The sequence below is a fragment of the Pipra filicauda genome, unplaced genomic scaffold (genome assembly GCF_003945595.2).
Source record: "Pipra filicauda isolate LSUMZ 115617 unplaced genomic scaffold, ASM394559v2 scaffold2_size9829703_pilon, whole genome shotgun sequence".
In the NCBI taxonomy this organism is placed as follows: Eukaryota; Metazoa; Chordata; class Aves; order Passeriformes; family Pipridae; genus Pipra; species Pipra filicauda.
The window spans coordinates 7,645,625-7,671,295 of NW_024104421.1; the positions used below are offsets into that span (position 1 = coordinate 7,645,625).

The 25,671-nt window shown below is 35.7% G+C and overlaps 1 protein-coding gene across 2 annotated transcripts in view; it reads left to right on the forward strand.

Moving 5' to 3' along the window:
* Positions 1 to 25,671, forward strand: part of KDM7A (lysine demethylase 7A) — a 69,303-nt gene that overhangs the window by 17,405 nt on the left and 26,227 nt on the right. For both annotated transcript variants that reach the window (XM_027743816.2, XM_027743817.2), the window contains exons 2-9: positions 8,514 to 8,599; positions 14,580 to 14,697; positions 15,540 to 15,700; positions 17,401 to 17,542; positions 17,796 to 17,982; positions 18,844 to 19,006; positions 22,098 to 22,185; positions 22,914 to 23,020. In XM_027743816.2, the coding sequence (XP_027599617.1) occupies positions 8,514 to 8,599; positions 14,580 to 14,697; positions 15,540 to 15,700; positions 17,401 to 17,542; positions 17,796 to 17,982; positions 18,844 to 19,006; positions 22,098 to 22,185; positions 22,914 to 23,020 (1,052 nt within the window). The remainder of the gene's footprint in view (positions 1 to 8,513; positions 8,600 to 14,579; positions 14,698 to 15,539; positions 15,701 to 17,400; positions 17,543 to 17,795; positions 17,983 to 18,843; positions 19,007 to 22,097; positions 22,186 to 22,913; positions 23,021 to 25,671) is intronic.

The window sequence follows — 25,671 nt, forward strand, 5'->3', positions numbered from 1 at the left end:
AGATTGTTGGTTTTAAAAAAGAATTTCTTCAGGACAGATCAATGGATATTTTTTTCTTTCTTTCCTACAAATCTTATGTCTTGATTCTCTTGCTGGTATCATCCTGGTTTCTGTCATTGGTTTCACACTGAAATAAGGCCGTCAGCTGTCACAGCTGCTTTTAAAATGCTTTTTTCTCTGCTCTCACTGACAAGCTGTTTAGTTTCGAGATCTGCTGTAGTTTTCTTAAATATTATTTTTCTGATTGTCTTGAGGCAGTTTGTTTTACCCAAATCTACACTAAAATGTCTAGGCACCTTCAGACCTTCATTTCTCTAAAATAATGATTTTAAAAGGACAGGGACAAAAATTAATTGTAAATACTCTTTTAAAGTAGCTTGTTGCAATCAGTAATCCCATTTGGCATAGGAAGGACAGAGAAATTTGGTATATGCTTACCAGATGATACAAAGCAGAAGGAATACATCAGAAGTACTTCTGTAATGTTAAGTTGGTTCTGTCAGAAATAGTGATTATGAAAAGTACTTCTCATAAAACTGCTGCACATTAATACATGATGGTTGAGGCCATTATGAATTAACCTGGACTGTGTGTCTCTTTCTAACAGTCTTACATTGTAGCAAAAATGTTGTTTAACCTCAGTGTGTACTTTTGCATGTAATGCTGTTTGGATTTTCTGAGCATGTAGTTCTTGGTCTTCAGTTGAACAGTCATTTTGCTTTATTTTGCTTAAATTCTTAATAGTTGCATGAAATTGTTGTATAGAAAATCAGCTTTCCACACAATCTTTTTATAGATGATTAGAAGTAAGAATATGTTGATTATACCAGATATTCAGTTATCAAAGTATTTTGTAAAAGTTATGACCCTTTCTTTCTTACCTTCATTCTAGCAATTTCAATAAATTGAACTCATTGTACTTAAAATCCAGATCTTGGAGAAAAAGCATGTGTTAAGTTTTGAAAACATACCAATTTGTTTTCAGAGTGGACTGGAATTGTGGAACGAAAGAGCCAGTTTACAAATAATGCACCGCACTGTTGTTTCCCTGAGATTTTGGGTAGCATCATGATTGTGTTGAATATGCAGCTACATCGTAGATGTAGGTAGAAGGTTTTATTGTATTTGTAGCTGAATATATTTTATTATGTAACTTGATAGCTTTGTTCCATTGACCGTAATTTTCCTTTTGGGTGTCTAGTTTTCAGAGTCTGTTCTGTGGAGTTGAGTTTTCTTTGACAAGATTTTATTTATCTTAATCTCTGTGCTTTGAGGGAGTGAAAAGCACTGTTACTTGAGAAAGAAATGATGTATACTAATTTTCTTTCTCAATGGAAAATTGTGCCTGAGTATTGCCATTAAAACTGTCTTCTGAAAGGACAGCATTAGCATAGCTATCACACAAAATTTAATTTCGAAAGGTGCAGGAAGTTTGAGTCTTTGGAAGGCCCTTTGGAATTCAAAATAGGTCATATACCTTTCTGCATGTGTGTGTTACTGCAATACCTCATTTCTGAGAAATATTACATAATTTAAAAGCAATAGGTTTCCATTACATTAGGAAAGTCTAAACCTATGTAATGAACATTAGCATTTTTAATGTGCAGTTTGATGGTTAATCGGAAGTAGACCGTGATCTCTTAGGACTTTGGAAGTATCAGAACAGATGTCTCTGTGCAATCAAAGGTCGGAGTTTTATGTATATTGTGGCACACAGCATTGTTATTCTTGGGATTCTTATCTGTGTTGTAGGATGATGCAATATTTAATAAGTTAGTATATTTTCAGGTATTTTGAGAGTTGACCTTACATGTAATTTTCTGTCCTTAAGAACTTGGTTGGTGGAATGTGTGTCAGTGAATATGTACTAAAACTAGGTGTGCTGTTGGGCCAACATGCATATATTTTATGCAAATCTTAAAAAATGTATTATTAATTTTTTTTTTCCTGGAGAAAATTAGTAACTTTGGGAGAGGGGAATGTTTGCTACATATAACTGTTATTCTGTTTTTCTATTTTTTAAATTGTTTTTTAAAGTGTATTTATGCATGTTCATTAAATGGTGTTTTGTTTTGGAAAGTGAATATGGCAAAGTCAAAAGGTCAAATATTTTTATGTTGTGTATTTTATTCTGATTTATTTTAAGGCAGTATGGTTCTGTATCTAGTGCATAGAAGTTTGGCATTTCTCTAAAATTGTTTAATTGCCAAAGTAAATCCTTGTAAGCCTGCTGTGATTCCAAAACTGTTGCCATGCTTATCATGGCAAGGTGAAGAGATAGCTGGTGTTTCCTTTCACTTTCTCATGTTGCTTTGTGGTTTCTTTTGGTCAGTTTTGTTCCTTTGGTGTACCTGCATTCATTTTGAAGAGGGGGCTTGGAGGGGAAATCTAGCTAGTTTGAGGTTCAGGTTTTTAAAGCTCACTACATTTATTTTAAGTTTTAAACTGTTCTTCAAATAAACTTCAATTTTTAGCTACTTTGATGCTATGGGATGATATGGAGCCTGTCAACAGTATTGTCACACTAGGACTTTGCCTTTCTGTTCCTAATGAAGTATTTAAATATTGTGCCAAATGAGTGGCAGATGTGGCTATTTGATTGTGGTAGAGACATCTTTAGAACTTCCATTGTTTAAACCTGTAAATATTGCATACTTGGCATCCTTTTCCCACTTTGGAAGGCAGAGGCTTGAAGTAAATGACCAACCAGAGTTCCTTAAAATTTGCCAAACTGGCGTCCTATTCTGTGCTTATCTTTGCGTTCTTGGGATGGAAAAGGAGAAGCTGTTCTTTGCATAACTTGCAAGCTTGCTAATCAATTTTGGCAATAAATGCAATAGTATTTTGGGTTTTGTTATGCTCAAACAGATTAGGACTGAATGTAGCAACTGCAGACCTTGTTACAGGTAAAATGGAAATTTGTTATAATGCTTGCCTACTACTTACAGTGGTATTTGCTCGGTATACTTTACTGCTTGATTATTTGAAATTTGATAATAAGGCCTGATACTAAAAAGCTATATTGTCAGCATAAGATTGCTAAACAGTTGTCTCCTTCCTATGGTTTAGCAATCATTTTTAGAAAGACAAAACAGTGTAGAAATGAAATAACAGAATATTTTCTTTCATATATAATGTCTCTAAAATAATATTAAGCTATATATTTGCTAAATGACTGCATATAACTGTAACATGTACCTTTTTATTTATAGGAATCTTATTGTTAAGGTTTCTAAAGCCTATCTGAAAAAGTGAGTTGAGTGGCAGTTAGTTTCTTTTCCTTAGGATCAGTTTATTGAACTGACTTGTCTTGTGGCTCCCTGGTACTGGTGAGAGAAACTATGGAAGCCCATGGTCAGACAGTTGGAGGAAGGAGGGTGGGACCTTTTTTCAGCATCCACAGCTCCGCTGAGTTTAATGTTATGAGAAGCTGTACCCTGTGGTAGTGACTTCAGTTTTTGGACAATTAAGGCTGTCCTGTTACTAATGAATCTTTACTACTTCTAGAAGTGACTTGTTCCTTTCCTCATTGCTGTTAAGATACAGTAGAGATTCAATATCTATGTATCTTCTTGGCTGTTCTGTGGATTACTGGAAATTGAAAAACAATTTTGGGAATCTGCTCTGTCAGATGATAGGAAACATGCCATGCCCCTAAGTAATTGTCTATAGCCCCGCATTCCTGGTAAGGGGGAACATGCTCTGATACCTCTAGTATTTTTCCACTGTTCCAGGATTTTTGTTGATTTCTTTTTTTTTCCTGTTGGATGTCAAGACCTGTGCTTTTTTTCTCCTTTTACAGATAAAGCCTGCAGTGCTCACTGAGGCATAGCAAGGAGAGGTTGTGGGTGCTGATGCAAGGGTGGACATGAAGAGGATGTGCCAAGTTTTTGTTCAGAAACAGGATAGTACAGAAAGAAAAAGATTATCCATAGTGTTTATTCAGGGAGAAGATAAGGGGATCTTGGAAAATGTAATGTTAAGTAATTTTATAGCTTGGAAAAGGTGCAAGGTTCTGCGCCTAATCAAATGTACTAGCAAGAGCCACTAATGTGCATTTTTACTGCACAATTACAGCAAAAAAAGTCAGACTGTTGAGATTAGACTGTGGAAAACCAAGAGGTCTTGGGGCTTGAACTTAGTGTGTCCCAATAAGAAATAAGAGACTTAAAAAAACCACTTTGGCTGAATTTTGAGCTGTAAATCAATGCCTAGTTGTAAACCAATATCTATCCAACAATATCTGTTGAAGAAGTGGGCAAACATGCCTGTGATGGCCTGTCCTGTGAAGCTTATAGATGCAAAGCATCATGCTGGTGTGCAGAGAAGTAGAAGCTGTTGTGGGAGACTTCTTAAAATGTACAAGTGCATCCAGAAAGATGAACCTGTTAGATTGGTTTGTACATGCTACTCAAAGAGGTGAAAAAGGACCTTATAGAATTGAAGCAATAGGGGAAAGGAACAGAAGATGGAATCCAAGAGGATTGTGCCCCATGTACAACCCAACATCTCAACAAATTAACTCTTTGCTGTTGATGGTGATTCATCCTTTTTCTCAGTCCTTTTATTAGATCGTTGAGAATTGCTTACATCTCTCAGTTTTCAAGATTTATATTTTCAGTATGCCTTGTGTACAGGGAATCTTGGAAATTTCCTAATTGGAATATCTTGCCAATTAAACTGAGAAAATGGGCATTCAGACCACTCATTTTTTTTACTTTTGTAGTGCTATTTGTGTAATCATTCCCTTTTATAGTTGGAGTTTTATGTGAGGGTAGAGTACATATGGTACTTATCTTAAGAAGACAATGATGATAATTATAATAATTTAATAAGAAAATAATTAGTTTTTCAAGTAGTCATATCTCTTAAAGGACGCTGAAAATAAGACCTTGAATCAAGTGCTTTGAGTTTTTTTCTTAAACCAGGATTCTTTGTCTTACCAACAGAGGCAGTTAAGCAATCTCTAAAATGTTGTGGTCGTACTTGATAACATCAGAAGTAGGCAAGAAAAAAGCCAGACTGGATTGAAAGCAAGCAGGTATTAGATTTGGAAGGTGCAGCAGCCTGTGTGGTGACTGACATGGATCCAATACTTGTTTATGTTGTGCTGCTGTAGGAGAAATGTGCCAGGTGCCTTGGGTGGCTCACAGTGTACAACCATGCAGTTTTATCTTCAGGCGTAATACTTCCTTTAAATGTTTTGGACTTTTGCAAATTCTTTGTACAAGACATTCTAGCATAATTGTGAAATAGTTGTTGAATCCGTCATGCTGAATAATCTGTACTCATCTCTTAAATTCTAAATTAATACTGCAGTAGAGACCAGCTTTTGCAGGATTTTTTTCCGCCTGTGAAAGAAGCCTTATTTGCCCTTTACAGAAAAGCAGAGGTCCATTGGTACCTCTCAGAGATGTTAGATCATCCTCTTCTGGTTGTTTTTGATTTACACTTGCTGCTTTTACATTGCTACAAATATAATAATCAAATGGAAAGTTCAGACTACATAAAAAATATTCACCTTCCAGTGAGATTTAAGTGTGGAGAACGGGTTCCTCCAACTTCTAGTAGCAAGAGATTCCTTCAGTTGCCAGGTACGGGCACGTTCTTGTGTGTGAAAAAACTTAGTAAGTTCCCTGATTCTTCTGCTACCTCTTGCTGGCTCTGCCTTGATAGTAGACACCTTGGGGAAGTTATGAGTGTCTGACCACTCAGACTGATGTCATGGAATCTATTTTTAACTAAATTTTTCTACCTTGCTACTCCTTACAGAACATTTCAACTAATATTGGGCCTGTTTAGCCCTTCCACCTTCATGAATAGAATTAGGGATGTATTTTTGCATAGTCTCATACAGTTGGTTTTTAAATTAGTATTATTGTATTCTATTTTGTAATACTATAAATATTTCACTGTTCCTGAGGATTAGTCTACCACCTCCCTGCAGGAGATGAGCAATTTAAAAACTAGGTAATATATACTAAAGGCATTTCAACCCAAATGGATTGGGTTGATTGCAAGGTGAAGGGTAATAATATTTCATTCAGAAAAACATCAGTGGATTGGGAGTGTTGCTGTGTTTGAGTATGTTAATGCTTTCCAGGCTCTCTGCTACCTCTTGGTGACCTTGCTTTGATGCTTGAGGTCTGAAGTTGCACTTACCACAGTAATTGATTGCTTGCTAGTAGCCAGAGTGATTAATGTCAGAGTCATCTATGTGTGTTGGAGAAAGGAACTCAGGAAAGTGACTTGCTGTGTGTGATTGATGGGCACTGTGGCATCCTTGGCAATGCTTGTTCCTTGGCAATGCAGGTGCTGTCACCTCGTTTTCTATTTGCTTCAGTCAGGCAACTGCTACGAGATTCACTTCCATGATGCCCAGTTAGTGTTTCGCCTTTCCAGTTAGTTCTGAGTTTACAGCATAAATAGTAGACTGAAAATGTTTGCATTCCTTATTGAATGGATATTCCAGCTATTTTAATACCATTCCAGTCTCTGTACACAAAATCCCATGTACCTTCCTGAAAGGTTATGGAGTTAATCAAGTCAGAAAAGTGGTTAGTGCTAAGCCTCAAAATAAAGCAGAAATTCTGTTACCTGTAGCATTTTATAAGAGATGATAAAATTAACATTCTTAAATAGAATATGACAAACAGTTGTCAAAGCCTGAAGGTATTACTATATTTTTATGCCAAGTTCTTACTGTTAGAAAGATAACCTGATTGGGGTGATGATGAATGTATCAGATAAACAGAAAGAAAAAGGATGAAATGCAAACTTGATCAAGATACAGTGGAACATAAATATCTTTAGCTGTTGAAAAATTAGAAGTTTAGCCAAAATAATGAGATTCCTAAGGATGTATAAAATCAGCCTTCTCATTTGGGGCTTTTAGAATGTACATTTAAAAACAATTTTCCTATAATACATAGGATTATGAGTCACTTAACTATTCTATAAAAAGAGAGGGAACACAAGCAGAAGGAAATGGGACATGCATTTTTAAAGACTGCTTCTGCCTTCCTTTTTGTTTATGTGTCAGCTGGATTTTCAAGTGATAACAATTCCTGTAGTTGTGGTCTTAAAGCAGATGCTAAATATTGCAAGAATTGCGATGAACTATGGCAGCTGAGTTTTGTATTTAGATTTTAAAATAGTGTGCATATAAAAAAGCTATGTAATTTCTAAATTTCATGTGGTATGTACTGCATGGAGAAGTAGAACTAGCTGAATCTGTTTACAGAGTATTCAGAGTGATGTACTTCTCATTGAGAGTTGCATGGGAGATGCTCTTCAGTTTCAGATTGGATTTGCTCATTGTGCTTTCAGTGCTAGACTGCTTCGAGTATTGTTTTGGCAGCATGTACTGACACTTGCTGGAGCGTGTCAGCAGTTTGGCATTAGGCTGCTAGGGAAAAGACTTTGTGGAGCTGGATCATTTCAAAACCTCAGTGCTTAAGCAGTCATTACACTTCTGATATGAAATGGGTTACGTGACTGGAGTACTGTTCAAGTTCTTATGTTACTAGAGTGCACTGAGTAAACATATCTAATTTTGGTGCAAATGTTCAGTGTTGCAGTCTTGCTTCTTATTGACTGTAAAGTCAGCAGTTTTGTAAGCGTCCATAAACTTTTCAGAGAATGAAGAACTCTGCCAGGATTCAGATTTGACCAGCAAGCAGGGATTACATTTTTTTTCTTGAGAACTTTGTGCAAAAACACGTTTTCTCCAATTAACCTCTAGTATTTCAGCTTCTAAGAAAATGTACTTAATTTTGTCTTTAAAATTCTGTTATTTAGATATCAGTGGTGTAGATACTTTGTCAGGAGTATTATAAAGATTTCAATCTTAATCCCACTTTGACTTTTATCGGGGAAAAATGTGCGCTGGGAAAGCACTACATCTGTGTAGTGCTCTTTAAAATACTTGTTGCTATTTTAAACCAAAAACACTTCTACAAAGTTATTTGTGTGGTCACTTGTGTAACTTAGGAAGCTAGTACTAGTGTAACGATTTCAGGAAGAACACCAAAGTATTCTTCATTAATTTGTCTTGGGTGTAGGAGTCAGTTATGTGCTTTCTGCAGAAAAAAAAAAGAAGAAAAAATTGCATTATATCTTCTACAAATTGACAGCACATGAACTTCAGATTTTTTTTAAACTCACTGTCTATAACGAAAATTGCATAAACTGTTTCCTGTAATTAGGATCAAAGGTTTCTGGGGAGCTGAGAGGTAATGGTGTGTATATATTGTGGATTTGCTCACTTTTATAGAAATTTGATTCTTGTTTCCTTTTTATGATTTTTTTTTTTTAATGGCATTCTCTGTTCAGTGGTAAAGAAATTATTACTCGAAATTTATGTGGCAACCCAGTAGTTGAGATAATTTGGTATCTCATTATAATTTTGTGGAGTAAGCATGTTTTGATAAAACCCTAAGATTTAATTATTTTTAGCTTGAAAAATAAACCTTATATGTATTCTCATTAACATTTAAAAAATATTATTCCAGCTGCGTTGGGGTAGAGGAGCACCATGCTGTTGACATTGATCTATACCATTGTCCCAACTGTGCAATTCTCCATGGACCTTCTCTAAGTAAGTATGGCTTATTCAGATTTCATTTTACATGTTCAGACTGTTTTCTCTCCATGTACAATTGAAAAAGACCGTTCAGAAGAATAGTCAAGATGAGTTTGATTATTTAGAAGGTACTGGTTCTACATGACTAACTCTGAGCTGATTAAAAACCCACAAAATAAACAAACCATTCTGAAAGGTTCCCTGATGTGGAGATGCAAATAGAATAAAATATAAGCCACCGCTATAGATTAGAGAAATCGAAGTGCACAGAGCTAGAAGAAAACAATCTGGACTTGGCAGAGAGTGAGAGAATGAAAATTAGGGAATCGTAATTAAAAAAAAAAAAAAAAGGAAAATACAAAAGATGGCTTCAAGGTTCCTACATTTTAATTATCAAAATTCTAATACCATGGAAGACAACTTTGAAAAAATGTAGGAATTAGGTGTCCTACCTTTCGTGCTGATTATAGGCTATTTGCCACAACACTCTAGTGAAATCTGAGAATATGAACATCCTGTGAGCAGTGTTTGGTTGGTTGGGTTTTTTTGGTTTTTTTTTGTTTGTTTTTGCTTTTGTTCCCCCCCCCCCCCCCCCCCCCCATTTATGTCCTTGGAAGTTACACAGCTCTGATTTGTAAACAGGTTTCCACCAAGGTCAAAATGAGTTGCTAGAAGAGTGTGAAACAGAGAGCAAGAGACATCTCTGGTTCTCCTTTCAGTGGACAAATTTGCTATAGTGATCTGCAGTGGGAAAACGGAATAGTTTTTGTCTGTCTGTAACTACTGAAAGAATACTGCTTTATTCAACTCCACAGATTTCCCCCCATGACTTCTGTTCTCAAACGGAAATGGAATTGTAAAAAAATCTAAAAATTAATTTCATATTTCCAACAATGAATTAAGTTTCTATGTTCAGACCGGAAGAATATGTATATGCAATGTGTGCCTTTAACCTCCAAACAGTCGTGGTCATTTGTGTTTTCTAATGTGGATTTGGTTGTGTTTTAGTTTGGTGGTTTTTTTTCTCCTTGAAGGCCATATAATGATTTATAGTCAACAGTGACTTAAGATCTAGAATATTTTTCAAAGCTAAATTTACTTTACATTTAGAAATAAGTTTAAAACCGCTACACCCTCAGTGATAGTCTTGTGGAATATGAACAAAATGATAGTGTCATTTTTTGATGTAATTAGTATATGTTGCATGATATGTATCTTGTGTAATATATGGGTTCAGGGTCAGTCTGCTAAAAGGTAGGATAAATGCTGTTTTATGTGCTTGTAGTTTTTTAGTACTCCAATGATAATTTTCAGTTAAAAATCTGCTTATTTCTCTTATAAATCAGAACACAAACAACAACCATTTCTTTCCCCACCTTTCTGTCTCTTTTTTCCTATGGAATAGAGGGACTAGGAGGAGGAGTAGAAGAGGGATCATATCAGTAAATTTGAAACTTGTTTTCACCCCATGACTTGGGAGAACTAGTATGCTTCACCCTGATGCCTGTGAATAACCTTTCTTGTAATGCGGAATTTGACAGTGAGATAAGAACGATTTTTATTTTGAAAGTTTTTTCAGGAAGACAAGAATCTGTGGTAAAAATTATCCTTATTAAATTATATTGCTTCAAGTGTGTAGATCATCTAGATTTAATAGAAGCTTCAGACATGTCACTTACCAACCCAAGCAGAGGTGATATAATGAAATATGTCTTCACAAGGAATTTTATTAATTGTTCTCAGCTGTCAGAATCAAATCTATGATAGTTTGTGGTTTGGGCTCTGCTTACTTCAGTGTTTAGAGAGACTGATAAAGTCTCATGACTTTTAAGTGTGGCAGCAATGTTCCAGAGTGCTTCAGTCATAAGAAATTATGTACGTTAGTAAAAAAAACATTTTTATTTACAGCTTTGTATTCTAGAATCACTTTGTCTAAGAGTTTTGAAAGAGACAAAAATTCAACTTTGTAAGAAGCTGAATCATATCTATGATTTCAACAGACATTAGTACATATAATCAAATAAGATAGCGCAAAAAAATTACTTAAAATATACAAGAAACACATACTTTATAGTACAAATGGGTGGTTACTTTCAGTATCCTACAAAATTAATTATGTAAAAGTTCCAATAATTAAAAGAAAGCTACTGCATAATTAGATAGAAAGATCAAATTAACTGATCAGTTTCTTCATGCATTTCAAACAAAACATAAATCCTCTTCTTGATTTGAAAGAACAACCATTTTATAAGACCTTTATTGAGAAACTGTGTATGTAAAATGCTAAATAATTAATCCTAAAATCCTAAACAATTAAAAAAGAACAATTAAAAAAAATAGTACTATACTATGGAGGGTTTTTTTTAATATTATTTGGTTTAGAGTCTTCATATTATATTATTTTCTAAATTTTCTCAGTGATCCTGAAGTCTGAAAATGCTGTATTTGCATGAATACTTTGAGTCAGATCTGCAACCAGACTCTAGTGTCCAGAGCTTTGAGAGAGCACAAGATGCGGTGAATATTAACAGGACTGTGTTTGTCAGGACATACTTTCTTAATCTGTTTTTTGATTTCTCAAATTCTGAAAATACCCTCCAACCTGTATTTTTTTATCTGTGGTAGTAGTGTCTGTGCTTGGTCTGAGCTGACAGTATGAGATGGTGTCCCAGGCCTTAGCAGTGTACTCTGTGGTTTACTGTATGCTCCTTAGAATTTTTCAGTCTTCCCATGGAAAAATTTCTCTTGCCCTTTTGGTCACTGGGAATCATCTGAAGTACCACTTCCAAGACTTGGAGCCTCACTGTAGGGTTGTTCACCTCTTGATGGTCCCCATTTGCAGTCTGCCATGTGGTGGTCTCTGAGGCAAACTGTCCAGCAGTGTGAGAAGGCAGGGAATAGTGTCTGCTAAGTAGGTACAGTTATTGGCCCATTGTTTTGAGGGTATAAGGAATGTAATTACAAAAAAAAAAGTAAGCTTTCTGCTTACTTTTCATGAAAACTTCCAGCACACTCCTTTCTTTTTCTAACCCTCCCTGCAACTGTCTGGTGTACTTTTAGTGTGTGTGTTTTTAGTGTTGTCACAGCGAGTTTTGCCTCAATTTTCAGGAACACCAAGGGTGAACACTGCTTCCTTCCACTAGTTTGGAGTGATTGGGAGGGGAGGTGTTATATGTCTGTTTCAACTTCTCTAGGGTTGGTTTGTTTGTTTTAATTTGAGCATTAGGATCCATTTGGTTAAATTTTTTTTTTTTACAACTGTTACTGTAATGTCTTAAGGGGTTAGAAAAGCTCTGCAATCAAGAGATATGTAGGCAGAGAAAGTTTTCATTATTGTTTTCTGTTCTTCAGTGTTCTCTTAGTTATGAAAGGATGATATATATTGCCAAGTACAAGTAGAAGAATTACCTTAGTTCCTGATTTTTAAGTGTTGGAAAGACAGACTTTAGAAAGTCTTTCTGTGCTATAAAGTCTCTTAAGCAGCTGTATCGTCTTACAATTTTAATGACCTGTTATAACAGCAGTGAATTTATGGGAAACTACTCTGTTGCAAATTAGTATTAGCTACTAATTTCTTGTATTATTATTTATGACTGAGAAAATAGCTTTGAAAACTTAATAAACCTGGCTTCATTATTTATGAAGTTTTACAGTGTTTGGATAGTTGGCTCATTAAGCAGCACTGGTTTTCAGTTTAGCAAAGAGCTATAAATGTCAGTTTATTCTCTTAAATGTCTTCTAAAGGGTACATGTTGTCATGTCTGCAGGATACAGATCATCAGTAGGAATAATTGCCTCTTATGTGTAATGATGATATGATGCCTGTTATTCCTATATAACCAATTGTTTTTTCTGGAGAAGCACCAATTTTTTTCTTTTTAGAAACTATTTTCTCCCCTCCTACATCTGTAACTTCCTATTACAGTTTTCAGTATTGTTAGCACTTTTTTAGATTTTTGGGAGCATCATGACTTACGTAAACTTAAGAATGAGCTGTTCCATAAAGTTAAATTTTTTATTAATGCAATTCTTTGTCTGGGTGTCATGTTTACATTACAAGCTGTTTGGTAGACACCTGTAAAACACGTTCTGTGTTGACAAATAACAGTAATTTTTCCCTCTAGTGAGTTTCCTCAGCGTATGTACCTTAATTTCTGCTTAATATTAGTGGTTAAGTTATAAATCTGGTGTTAGTAAATCATCTTGGGGCAGTCCTCCACTAGCAGCTATCTAGCTGTGGAGCAGAGTTTGGCTTTTTTAGGAAAAACTGAAATGCGACCTTAAAATGTCTGTACCCTTACTATGTTTCTTAGTGTTGTAAGTGATAGGCTGGCAAGTAAATAGAAAGGTAGGAAGTTCACCACTCCTGGAGTTTCTTTCCAAGACTGAGATGGTGATCCTTTTTGCTGAGGCACCCTTTTGGTGATTTGTTCTCAGCTTGTTGAAAGCTTGAGGATGACAGATGCAGGTTTATTTGCAGAGAGAGGAAATGCTCCAGAGAGCAGTTTGCTAACAAACGGGTGATATAACCAAGGACTTCCTTTCAAAGCTGTAAGCTTGTGTTCTTTATAAATGAAGATACAAAATGAATGGCTGGTGAAGTTGAATGTATGAGATATCCATTAGGAAATGATTTGTCGTGAAATAATGAAAATTTGAAGACAGGCACTAAGTTCACTACGATATCATTGGTCACTTTGTCCTCTGCTTCACTCAAGGTAGAAAAATTCAAATGGGGACGCTGCATACAGCTTACAATGTTTTATAGTACAACCTTTAAATATATAAAGGGGGCTTATAAGAAGTAAGATAACTTTTTACAGAGGCCTTTAGTGAAATAGCAAGGTCACCCATTGTCACCCCTTGTCACCCCTGGCTTTAAACTGAAAGAGGGTAGATTTAGATTAGATATAAAGACAAAATTCTTTAGTGTGAGGGTGGTGGCACAGGTTGCCCAGAGATGGTGTAGATGCCATAACTCGGAAGTGTTTGAGGCCAGGCTGAATGGGGCTTTGAGCAACCTGGTGTGGTAGAAGGTGTCCCTGCCCATGGCAGCAGGGTTGGAACTAGATGATCTTTAAGGTCCCTTCCAACCAAAACCATTCTATGAAAATATTATTTTTCTTTTTTTCATTTGGGTATTTGTCATTTGTCATGGGGAGCTCACTGCAACAGTTTTTATGAGAATGTCTAGTTTTTCAATTTCATTGGCCCCTTAAGTATAAGGAACTGTTAAAAATGCAGTTTTGTTGCTATTGAACTCTCAGTTTCAGATTCCCAAAATTGTAATTGAACTTTAATTTATCTTTTGTTTCTTATTAATATGCTGTAACATTGCATTAAAGCTTCAAATCACTCTGAAGTTGTATGTTTTGGGGTGCAATGATTGTGTTATATGTATTGCAGAAGTCATTCTTTCCCAAAACAGTTTGCACCCAAAACCATTAGGGAGACATAAGCAGTGGATAAAAGAAATAGCATATGGTAGTGAATAGCAGTAATATTATCAGACTGGATATGGGCTTGCTCGTAGGATGATAGCATAGTGGGATTAGGTCTTGTTAATTTTGTGTGAATTTGTAAAACGAAGTCTCTGGATATTCAAGACGTGTGATTCTTCCATATATTAAAAAAAGTCCAAGGAATTTAGGAAATTAAAGCTCAATTTCTAGTTTCGTTGCTGATTTTTTTAGATTTGGACAACTTTCAGGCTGCAACTGTTTATTTGTGTTGCACTGGATATGGAGTCTTGAATTGTGTATAATGTGCACTGAGGTTTTCATGTAGAAGGAGCTATAGAAGTAGGGAGAATTACTGTTGAGTGTCCTGCAGATTTCATTTGTTGAAAATGGGTAGAGTGTCACCTGATAAAAACAGTAAGATTTGTTAATCGTAGTAATGTGATTGAGGCATGTCTGTCTCACTGATGGGATGACTGCTAATCTGAGCCATCTGATTTAACTAATTCAAAGTTTAACGCTTCTGAAACTTGTAGTGAAGAAGAGGAGAAACTGGCACAGACATGACTACACGGAGCCAGATGATGGTTCCAGACCGGTGCAGGCTGGAACACGGACCTTCGTTAAACAGCTGCGGGCTCGCTCTTTCCCAAGGTACGGACTCTTACACGTTTTGGTGGAAAAAGCAAAGAAACATTGTCGGCAGAGTGTGTCTTAGGGGAGGCAGCTAATATTTCTCTGCTTCAGAAAATGAAGGTCAATGATAACTTCCTTCACCTTTACAATTCCCCACACCCCATCCCTGTTTCAGATGAGTACATTTGCCTTTTCATGCAGTAGCCTCCCCTGTTCAGTTTTGCACTAGGTTATGTTGTCTGTTGGGACTGCTGCAGGATGGTGTGAGAGGTTTTGAGTTTTGGGGGGTTGTTTTTGTGGGGAAGTGGGGGCAGTAGCATGACTGATTGGTTTTTGGTTTTCTTTACTGTGCTTCAACTGTCAGAATATTGTCTGTCTATTCCTGTAGTTCATGAATAGTTCTCAGTTTCATTCCAAATAACACAGAACATTCATATGGGCTGGTAGTCTATCCGTTCTCACATGCTTTAAGGGAAAGTAGAAAAATGTGGTTATACTTTCATCCTGGTCTTTATTGGATATCTCACTGAACCATGATGGTTTATAGTTCTTCAGAGAGCTGCTGGTGGTTGTTGTTGTTAGCAACATGTACTTTAATGCTTTCTTTGAGAATTCCTTTTCCCCATCCTTTCCGATGTATAGAATGACTGTGAGTTCTCAGGTTATGTGTGCAGTAAAAGTTTCTTTGCTTGTTGAGTTTGTTTTCTTTGTCTTTTAGCTAAATGCTTAATATAAATGTACCATGGATGGTACAATGCTCTTGGATTCAAATGTAGCCATTCCCATCCATCCTCCCCCAAACTGAGGCTTCTTTTTCAGTAGTGCTTTTCTGCTAATACTCCATAATTTCTTTCCACCAGTGCTGATGAAGTAATTTTGAAAATGCATGGAAGCCAGTTGACACAAAGATACCTGGAGAAACATGGGTTTGATGTTCCCATTATGGTTCCTAAGTTAGATGGTCTGGGACTCAGACTTCCTCCACCAACTTTCTCCGTTTTAGATGTGGAACGCTATGTAGGTAAGAGTCACTCTGGAGAACTTATTAAAATGATCCTGTCTGTAAATAAAATAAATATTTGCATGTTTATAAGAGCTTCCAGAGTGCTAAATATTTATCGTAAATTCAAGACTAGCAGAGAATACAATTAAAGCTGTGGTTTGGAGTTTTTTTCTTTCTCTCTTTTTTCTTTTTTTTTTTTAGTGTGTGTCTGTTTGGATATGTGATAGGACAACAGCTTTCTCAACTTTCCAATATGTTAATTTCAGTGCAAGCTACATGTGGAATGCTGGACCTTTTTCTGCTACATGTTGTAAACCAATAAAGTATAATGGGAATTGAATTAATCACTCTTAGGATTAATAAGTTTAGTCATTGGTTAGACTATGTCTAAACTTAATGTTTTAGAGTTAGTAAATTGGCCTGTCTGAATTAAATCTTTCTTCCTGGAGAATTTCCTACCTTGACTTCCTTTAGCAGGAGAGCTGGAGCTTCCTAAGAACCATTTCTTTCTTATCAGATCTCTTAACAGTCTGTAATTGTTTCAGCCTCATGTAAGTGTGTAGTACAGAGAAATAGAGACTGAGCCAATTGCAGCAGGGCATTTCCTGTAACACGTGGTACAGTTGAGGAGTCTGTGTATGGCCTTGTCTGCGTTCTTGTGATCTCCTAATGTAACGAGTTGTGCTGAAAGTAGGTTTTCTGCCCATCAATATTTTACAAAGGCATCAGAATATGGAATGTTGTTACAGTTACAATGTTAAACAGTAATGTGCATTCTGCTTTAAAGATTAATTATCATTCTGATACTTCTGAATCTTTTGAATTACTGTCTATTCAAATAGAAACTTGATTATCTCACCCTTATGCATACATTTTGACCTGCCCGGTTGTCCAGTTTAGGGAAAAAGTTGGAATGTGACAGGTTTAGCTTTCTATTATTGAAATTAAAAATAAGAGAATTGAATAAGTACTGTTCCAACTGGAATTTATCAAGGTGATATAAACTTGCTGTTTTAAAGTAATTATATATATAATGTACATCTAGACACGTTCCAGCATTCCAAAATAAATTGTCAAATTTGACCATTGTTTAACTAAATGGACATAAAACAATTGCTATTATAATATTGTTGTTAGTCCTTTCTCTTGGCTAAAGGTTGCTTCTTGCTTGTCTAGTTCTCTAGATGTATCACTTCAAAATACACTGTGTATAAACCAGTCCTTGTTATCAGAAATGAAGGACGCTTGTGATAATTATTAAATGAAATGGCTGTGCTTGCAAGTTGTGCACATATATAAGGAAGGTCGAGGGTTGCTGATGATTTATAGGAAAAGTGAGGAATAGATCTGCCTTGATGACTTTTTCCATGCTAGTGTTTCCAATTGCAGCCATAACCCCCCGCCCCCTTTTTTTTTAGAGTGAGATACAGTCATTCCATACTATTCTTTCTTTTTGGTTAACCACAGGAAAGAGGATTTATTTTTAGTGTTTTATTTTAGTGTTTTCACTTCTGTCCTTAGCTGATTATAGTAATTAAAAAAAACTAATAAAAAGTTGTTTTATGCTGATCTGTCTCTGATCCAAGAGAATACTGATAGTAGTGGAGTATTTGTGCAGAAATATTTTTATAAAGGCTGGAAAAAAGTTAAATTTGTCTTAAACAACTGAAGTTTTTTAATCTGTCATAGCCTTAAGAGAGTCATCCTGTTTTTCACAGGTGGTGACAAAGTGATAGATGTCATAGATGTAGCAAGACAAGCAGACAGCAAAATGAAGCTCCATAATTATATTAAATACTTCACAAATCCTGACCGACCCAAAGTATTGAATGTGATCAGCCTGGAATTCTCAGACACAAAGTGAGTATTGACTTCAATTCCTTGAATATAGGAAGTGGTTTTCACTAAGCTAAACAATATGTGGAGGCATATAGTGCCTGTAGTAGGAAAGAGAGGAGAATGAGTATTTTATGTAGACAGCTACTGTGATGTAATGTGGGTATGAAACATATTACTTATGAACTAATAAATATCTTTGTAGGAAGCTGCCATTTAAAGAGACGTGATTACTCCTGTTTATATTTACAGTTCTTTTTTGTTTGTTTTTTAAAAGGATGTCTGAATTAGTGGAAGTACCAGATATTGCCAGAAAGCTTTCGTGGGTGGAAAATTATTGGCCGGATGATTCTGTCTTCCCTAAACCTTTTGTTCAGAAATATTGCTTGATGGGTGTCCAGGACAGCTACACTGATTTTCATATCGATTTCGGAGGAACATCAGTTTGGTACCATGTTCTCTGGGTATGAATGCTTCTTGGTGTACAGAATCACAGAATATGCTGAGTTGGAAGGGACCCATAATGATCATCGAGTCCAGCCCTTAGCTCTGCACAGGACCATCCCCAGGAGTCACACCATGTGCCTGAGAGTATCATCCAAACGTTTCTTGAACTGTGTCAGGCTTGGTGCTGTGACCACTTCCCTGGGGAGCCTGTTCCTGTGCCCAGCCACCTTCTGGGTGATTATGACTACGCAAACCAAAATTTATTCAGCATGCAGCCTTCTGCTATGGCATTATCACCTGTGTGAAATGTTGTACTTGAAAAGCTGTGGGAAGAGCTTGAAAGTGAATTACTGATCTTTGGTGTTGCATTTTTATGTTTTTATTGTAGCATGCCACTGGTGACTTCTAGACTGTAATCGGTTTACTGATCACTTTAGTAGACTGGTAGGTGATGTAGTGAGGTTTTAGTAGGAATAAATAGTGGAATGAAAATTGTTGACATACTCAACTTTTTATTGTTCTCACAAACTTTGCTGTGTATATATCATAGAAGAGGCATGTTTTTTCATTTGTATGTATGTGCATATCCATAAATTCTTTATAAAAGCTGGAATTTTTTACACTCCAATGAAAAGTTTTGGTTGGTTTGTTTGCTTCCTTTAAATCACAAGATGTTAACTGCTTAGTGTACTATATCTAAACTTTTGGTGGATTACAGTTGTGAAACACTGACACTGGGAAGCCCAAACATGCCATAGTGGGAAGATGGAATACTTACCATTTAGATCAATCTGTAACTTCATTAGGAGTGACTCAGAGGTTGTAGTATACCTCTAAGAGGACATTAATTTATTTATTTGATATTTTTGTCTTAACAGGGTGAGAAGATATTCTATTTGATCAAACCCACTGATGAAAATTTGGCTCTTTATGAGTCTTGGAGTTCATCTGTTACCCAGAGTGAAGTATATTTTGGGGACAAGGTTGACAAGTGTTACAAATGTGTTGTGAAGCAAGGACACACTTTATTTGTTCCAACAGGTAAGATTTTACTCTTATTATTACTCTTATTATTTACTCTTATTACTTAGCATGTTTAATCAACAGGAATTAAGAATATAATAAAATAAATGTGTTGTCAACATTTGGTATCCCCTAAAATTTTGGATAAGAAAGAATAATAAAAGAAATTTAGAGATTTAGATTTTCAAAACAAGTAATTAGCTTTTAACTTTGCCTGACAGTCATAACAATTACTAGGGAATGAAAGAGTGTTACCCAATTAGAAGACAACAAATTAAAGTTTAATTTGATTATCAGGGAAATAGTTCCAATTAATAGAGCACAGATTTTTCACTATTCGGTAGGTATCCAGACTGAATTCTTATCTTAATTTTATAATACAGTTTTATTTTTACAGATTTGAATATTGCAAGACCTACTAGGCATAATTAGTACAAAAACATCACATAAACTTCTTATGCTGTAGGCTAGAGGATTAAAAATACAAGTTGGGTGTTCTTTTTGGTTTGGTTTTTGTCGTGAGAAATGCCAATCAAATTAAACTTCTTTATTAAAAAAAACCACAAAGCCAACAAAACAAACCAAGCCCCCCCCGAAAAATCCATCAAAGAAAATACTCTATCCCATTCAAACTCCCAGATAGCATAAACTTGCAAGTCTTTACTAAATCAAACCATATTTTGCCAATAAAAGTGAGTGCCAGTTTTTTGTATTTTCACTTATCCAAACTATCCATATAAATACTTTTTATTATTTAATTATTAAAAATTATATTGGGTGCTATCTTCCTTTTTTTGGGGGGAAAGAAAGCTTTAAATACACAGAACAGGAAAATGGTTTATGATTCTATTTCTGGAATAAACCTTGAAGATTATAGTCAGTACCTTATTCTTTCATGGATTTCCTAGACTACTACATTTTTCCCATGTCTCATCTCTGCCCGTGAGGTTCAATGTTTACTGTTCTTGTTCATAGCTTGTGCAGAATAAATACTCCGTGGTGAGGACTTCTCTGTGTGCTTAACATTCCTGAACAGCCAGAGCTTTTAAAACCATATATTTTTGGCAAGAGATTGCATTAATTTTCTGTGTTTAAGTGTGAGTTCACATCTAAGAACAAAGAATGCAGAATTACAGAATGAAGAACTTTATTGTGGCCCACAGATCTTTGAAAATTGTTACTGCTTCCCAAAGTAATCAACTGAATCTGAGCTCTCACTGCAGTGTGGCCGTAAAGAAAAATATCATCACATGGTAATTTCTAATGTGTACAGGTATCTGCATGTGTATACACATAAAATGGTACTTGTAAATGTAAATATGTGTAAACACATGTGTGTATGTGTATACACACATCCTTGTTCATATACTTCCGAGTATAGTGTAAGAACCAATAAATGAAACTAGTTTTCAAGACAAGTGTTTAAGAAAATGGGAAATTCTGTAAGACTGAGTAAAGACTTTGAAAAAAACCCCACCCTGATCTCTACTGAAAACCACTTTTGCTGTTCCTGCTTGCCCTGATGCTAATGGATATCATAATTATTTTATAATCTCTGAAATATGTTCAGAGTAGTCTTCTGATTTAAAATTAATCTTGCATGTAGGTGAATAGCACTGGAAGGGTCTTTAGAGTTATTTAAACATTATTCAAGATATTCTGTGTGGTCTACACTGAATTTTCTTTCCTTGTTACATAGACCTTGACCAAAATTGCAGCATAAAAATAGCAAGTGGAAGTGTAAAAAAAAAAAATAATTAAAACCTTTAGCTGATACAGGTATGCCATAAAAATCCTTGGTGTTGATGCAACAGTGAGGAGGCTTTGTTGTCAATTTTGTCAGTGTCTGGGGAGATGTGTGTTTAAAGGACTGAAACGCACATATCCCTTGGAGAGTCAGAGGTGTCTGTCTACTGTGATGATGATGAGTGAAAATGAAACCATGTACTTAAGTTGCTGCTGCCTGGAGTTAAATGCAACAGTAACTTAACTTCCTTCCCTGCTACAGAGTAGGTGTGTTGCTTAGTCAGCGTAACTGTTAAGTTTCAAGTCTTTTTATATGTGGTACCAACACAAGTAGAACTGGTTGTTATTAACTGAATTAGGGCATGGATTTAGTGGTAGTTTGTGCTGGGTAGTTGCTTGTGACTTGGTCTGGTCTTGCCTCAGGCTGGTAAACTTCCTGTGTTTGTATGTCTTGCCTACCCTTGATGAAACCATGAGTTAATCTGCAAATGTCTGGCCAACTCGTCTTTTGTCAAAGATCACATCTGTATGAGTGCAAAATCAGAAAGAAAATCTTGAAAGAAGAAAGCCTATTTGTAGTTTATTTACATTAAAGCTGCACAGTGTAAATTTGAAAGGTAACTATTTTTAATCAGGAAGCTCAGGTCATACATTCTGCTGTGTACTTAGTTGAAATTATCCAGTAGTAATTAGCCAGATCGATAGCATCATATTGGCCATGCTTTACCATGTTGAATAGTGCAGTTCACAAGGACAGTATTTCAATTATGTGACAAATTTTTATAGAGTGTCTAGACTGGGTTTTAAACTGTTCATAGTTTCACTTGACTTAGAGTGACTGTATTTAGAATAATTTATGGAACCACTTCTGAATTCCTACTTGAGAAACCTCAGTATTGCTAAATGACTTTTTTATGTTGTGCAAACAACCCGGTTACTGTAAGCAACATGTAAATATTGAAAGACATATAATTTCTGTTTTATTTTTTATGACTTTATCTTTTGTTCAGTATATTTTTTCTCTCCGGACTTGCTTATCTTTGTGGATTGGAATGAAAACTTTTACTTGAATTTTTACTTGAATTTTGGAGGCCGTTTTTACTTGAAAAGTTGGCTTTACATACTTTCCCCTCCCAGTAATAAATTTCTTAAGCTTAACTCCTTCAGAAAATTACAGTTCACTAGATTTCTGAAACACTGTAGTTTACATGTTGTTAAAATTTAGATTACTTGTTCCTAGCACAGAATACAAATTTGTTTGCTTTTTTCTTTCAGGAACAGTGTTTTTACTTATATATGTATTTAAAAACAGTCTTAGAATAATTCATATGTATGTATTAAGTTTCACGATCTGTCATTTCAGGCTGGATTCACGCTGTGCTCACATCTCAGGATTGTATGGCTTTTGGAGGAAACTTTTTGCACAACCTCAACATTGGCATGCAGCTCAGGTTAGTCTCAGTTCTTCCTATACTTTTTCCTCAGTCAGTAGGATATTCTTTTCATAGAGATTTCTCTTCATGTGCTTAACCAGGATCAAATTGGTACAGGCTCTCAGACAATAGTGGCATTTTCAGTTAGAATGTATCAAGCACATTCTCTTATTTGACTTCTGCAAAGTTTCAAAAGCAAAATGAAGGTTATGCAAGAATTTGAGTGAATAAAAGAAAAAAAAAGGAAGAAAAAACCTCTACTTTGGAGATTAGTATAAGTGAGTAAAACAAAACTAAGCAAGCCCAGGTGTGCGACACTGAGTTGAAATGAGCGTCCTCAAGTCAGCATTGCTCTAAGGGCAGCTGTATTTAGTTTTTGTCCAAGATGTAGAGCTGTCTTCTAAACATATTGTTTTTATTTATTACAGTGGAATCCTGATAAAATTCCATCTGTTAAAAGATCACACATTGGGTTTGTATCCTAGTTTTTTGAAGTCCAACTTTATTCTTAGAAGTGCCGCAGTCAAACTTGATAAGGTCAGAGCCTGAATGAGACCAGAGTTCAATCTTGTCTGTGGTCTTGTTGGGGTTTAACTATGTGGTACTTGACTTCTTTTATTTATCATGGCCATGGTTATTTTATTTTATTTTATTTTGGACATTGTGTCAATTTGAATGATTACATAGTTGAATAACGAATTTGATAATTAAAACATTCATGTTTTCTAATATTTGCATTTATTCAGGTGTTATGAAATGGAGAAGAGGCTAAAAACCCCGGATCTTTTCAAATTTCCTTTCTTTGAAGCCATCTGTTGGTTTGTGGCCAAAAACTTACTGGAAACATTGAAAGGTAATTCTTGTTTTGTTTTAAGATATGCACTCGTATCTACTTTCATAATTCTTTTTCTTTTCATGGATAATGAAGAAAATTGCACTGCTGTTCTGTGAACAGAAGAGACTTTTTAAGCTGCAAAACTGGACTTGAATTACTTCTTTTTTGCCTTTTTTTGGAAAGTCACATCATTTTTTTTACGAGATTTTAGGGAGTGCTGCAGTGTGACAGTTCTAGATCCAGCAGTTCTTGGTTTTCATAAATGATCTTTCTAAAAACTACTTTGATGATTAAAGCTAGTAATAACCAAGAGGTGATTAAAGGTAATAATGAGTAACTTGCACTGGACAGAAATGTTAGTGCATTTGATGGTGCATGTAACTCACACCTCACAGCCTGCTGCTGGAACTTTTGAACTATTTTATTAGTGTTTTTCATCTAATGCTTATGCTGTATCCAGTCAATGAAAATATTCTAGATTAGAAAGGCAGAGAATCTGAGATGCTTGTACATTGCAATTGTACTACCAGCCAAATAGGATTAATGTGCCGTTATCTCACAAGACTTTTTAAAGGAAGACAGGAAACTTATTTCCATGGCGCCAGTTTTTCTCTCAGGCTTCCTTCATATAATTTAAGATCTTGGAGTACCCTTTGATAGCCTTTCCTTTGAGCAAGTGATTCTGTGAAATGATCCCACCAACTTGTATCTGTGGATTTCTTCTTGGTGGCTTCACAGCTGAACAGAGAAATTTTCTTGCACTTCTACAATTTTCTTTGACCTTTTCAGTCACTGCCTGTTGTCCTCTGCTCTTGGTTGTGAAGAGAAAGGTATCTGTGAGGGCTTTTGTGGGAAAGATGCATCAGTTCCTAGGAGTTTGCTATTCTTTTCCACACTTCCTCATCTATTCTTTAATTGCTATATTTGTACCCATGTATAATTGAGCTTGATAGAGTGTCTGTCTGACTTCACCTTCTTTTCCTCAAATATCTTGCCCTCTGCCTGCTCTATTTAATTTTAATAATATGATGTATTTCAAAGGACAGAAATCAACCTTCAGAGGAGGCTGCTGAATTCAGCTTCTGCTTTGAAAGAGATCAGAGTCTAACGTAACCTTTTTCTAATGTTCTAACAGTTACAAGTTATTGAAAATTATTCTCCTTTCAGCAAATGAAGACACTGAACAACCCTTGTTTCCAAAATGAGCATTTAAAGTTTCTGGTGAACCTAAAGCAGCTCAGAAATCTCACCAAATAGAACAAACTTGCAGAAAATTTTTCCTTCCAAAAAGAAAGTATTTTTGTCTTGAAAGCTTGCTTTGATTGGCCTCAGTCCTGCATATTTAATGCTTACAAACTCATCAGAAGACACAGGAACTGTATTCCTGCTGGAAAAGCAGTGGAATATGTATGTTTCTATATCACCTAGCTAACTATAAGCTGTGTCTGTTGGCCCCACTCTTCCCCCTCCCCTTTTTATCCCACGACTCCTTGAGTTCATAGGCTAGGAGCCTCTTGTGACTTAGGGGAGGAGTATGAAACTTATTCTCATGTTACATTTAATCTTTGGCTCAGCAGATGTTTGTTGCTGAACAATGCTATGACCTATAAACCCATTATAAAAAATGGAAATTGAGGTTTCCATGGCTAGAGTGAAGTTTATGTTGGGCTTTGGCATGAAGACTTACATGAATTAGGTGTTTTCTTGTCAGAATCCATTGTTTTATAAACAAGGGATGACACCGGTTTGGTTGTGTAAGGTAATGGTGATGTCCAACCTCTAAATTATTGAGTGCATGGTTGTTGGCAGTACTTTATAAGAAATTCAGGTCAGTAAGCAAAATCAATACAGCTTATCTTTCGGATTATTTTTATAAAAAGGTAACAGGGTCACAGACATACCAACTGAGTCAGCTAGTGGGCAGGAAGACTACTGCTACAGCTCAAAGTCTGCCACTCCTTCTCATACCCTTTGAAAAGTAGGAGGCCTTTGAGATATGAACAACTGTTTAGTAACAGAACTTCCCTTTTTCTACCAGCATCCTAATACATTATCCATAAGAACAGTGTTTTATTAGTGTATTCTTTTAAGGGAATAAAATGAGCCAAGTAGTTCTAGTGTTGATCCATTTGCTATTGAGAAGTGGAAATATTTGTCAGGAACATGAGGAGAGATTGTAATCTACTTTTGGCTGTTTATGGAGTATGTCTTTTCCCTTCTTTTTTCACCCCCGTGAAGGAAAAGAGAAAAGAGGTTGCAATTACTCGAGAGCACCAGCTTCCTTAAGAAGAGAAGCTTCTGTAGCAGAGTGGTTTCCACCTCATGTCCCCTTTGATTCTGGGAGGAAAAATGCAGTAAACTGTGTGAGGGAGAACTGTGATAACTGGAAGGGTTACAGAAAATGTTTGGGGAATGGAAGTATGCTAGTGTGAGCCATTTGCAGAGTACGTATGGGAATAAGCGATACAAATTCTAATTTAGAGATACATCCCACATTCTTCCAGTCCCCTTTGACTAAAATATTTCTAATGAAATAAAGGTGATTTCTTTCTGTATTTTAGATCTGGGGTTTTCTTGTAATTGACCTTGAGTATGATGTAAACTAACCCTAATTCACACAAGAAGGTTTTATGTAGAATCACTTTAGTGTTGGATTTGGCTTTTGTTGT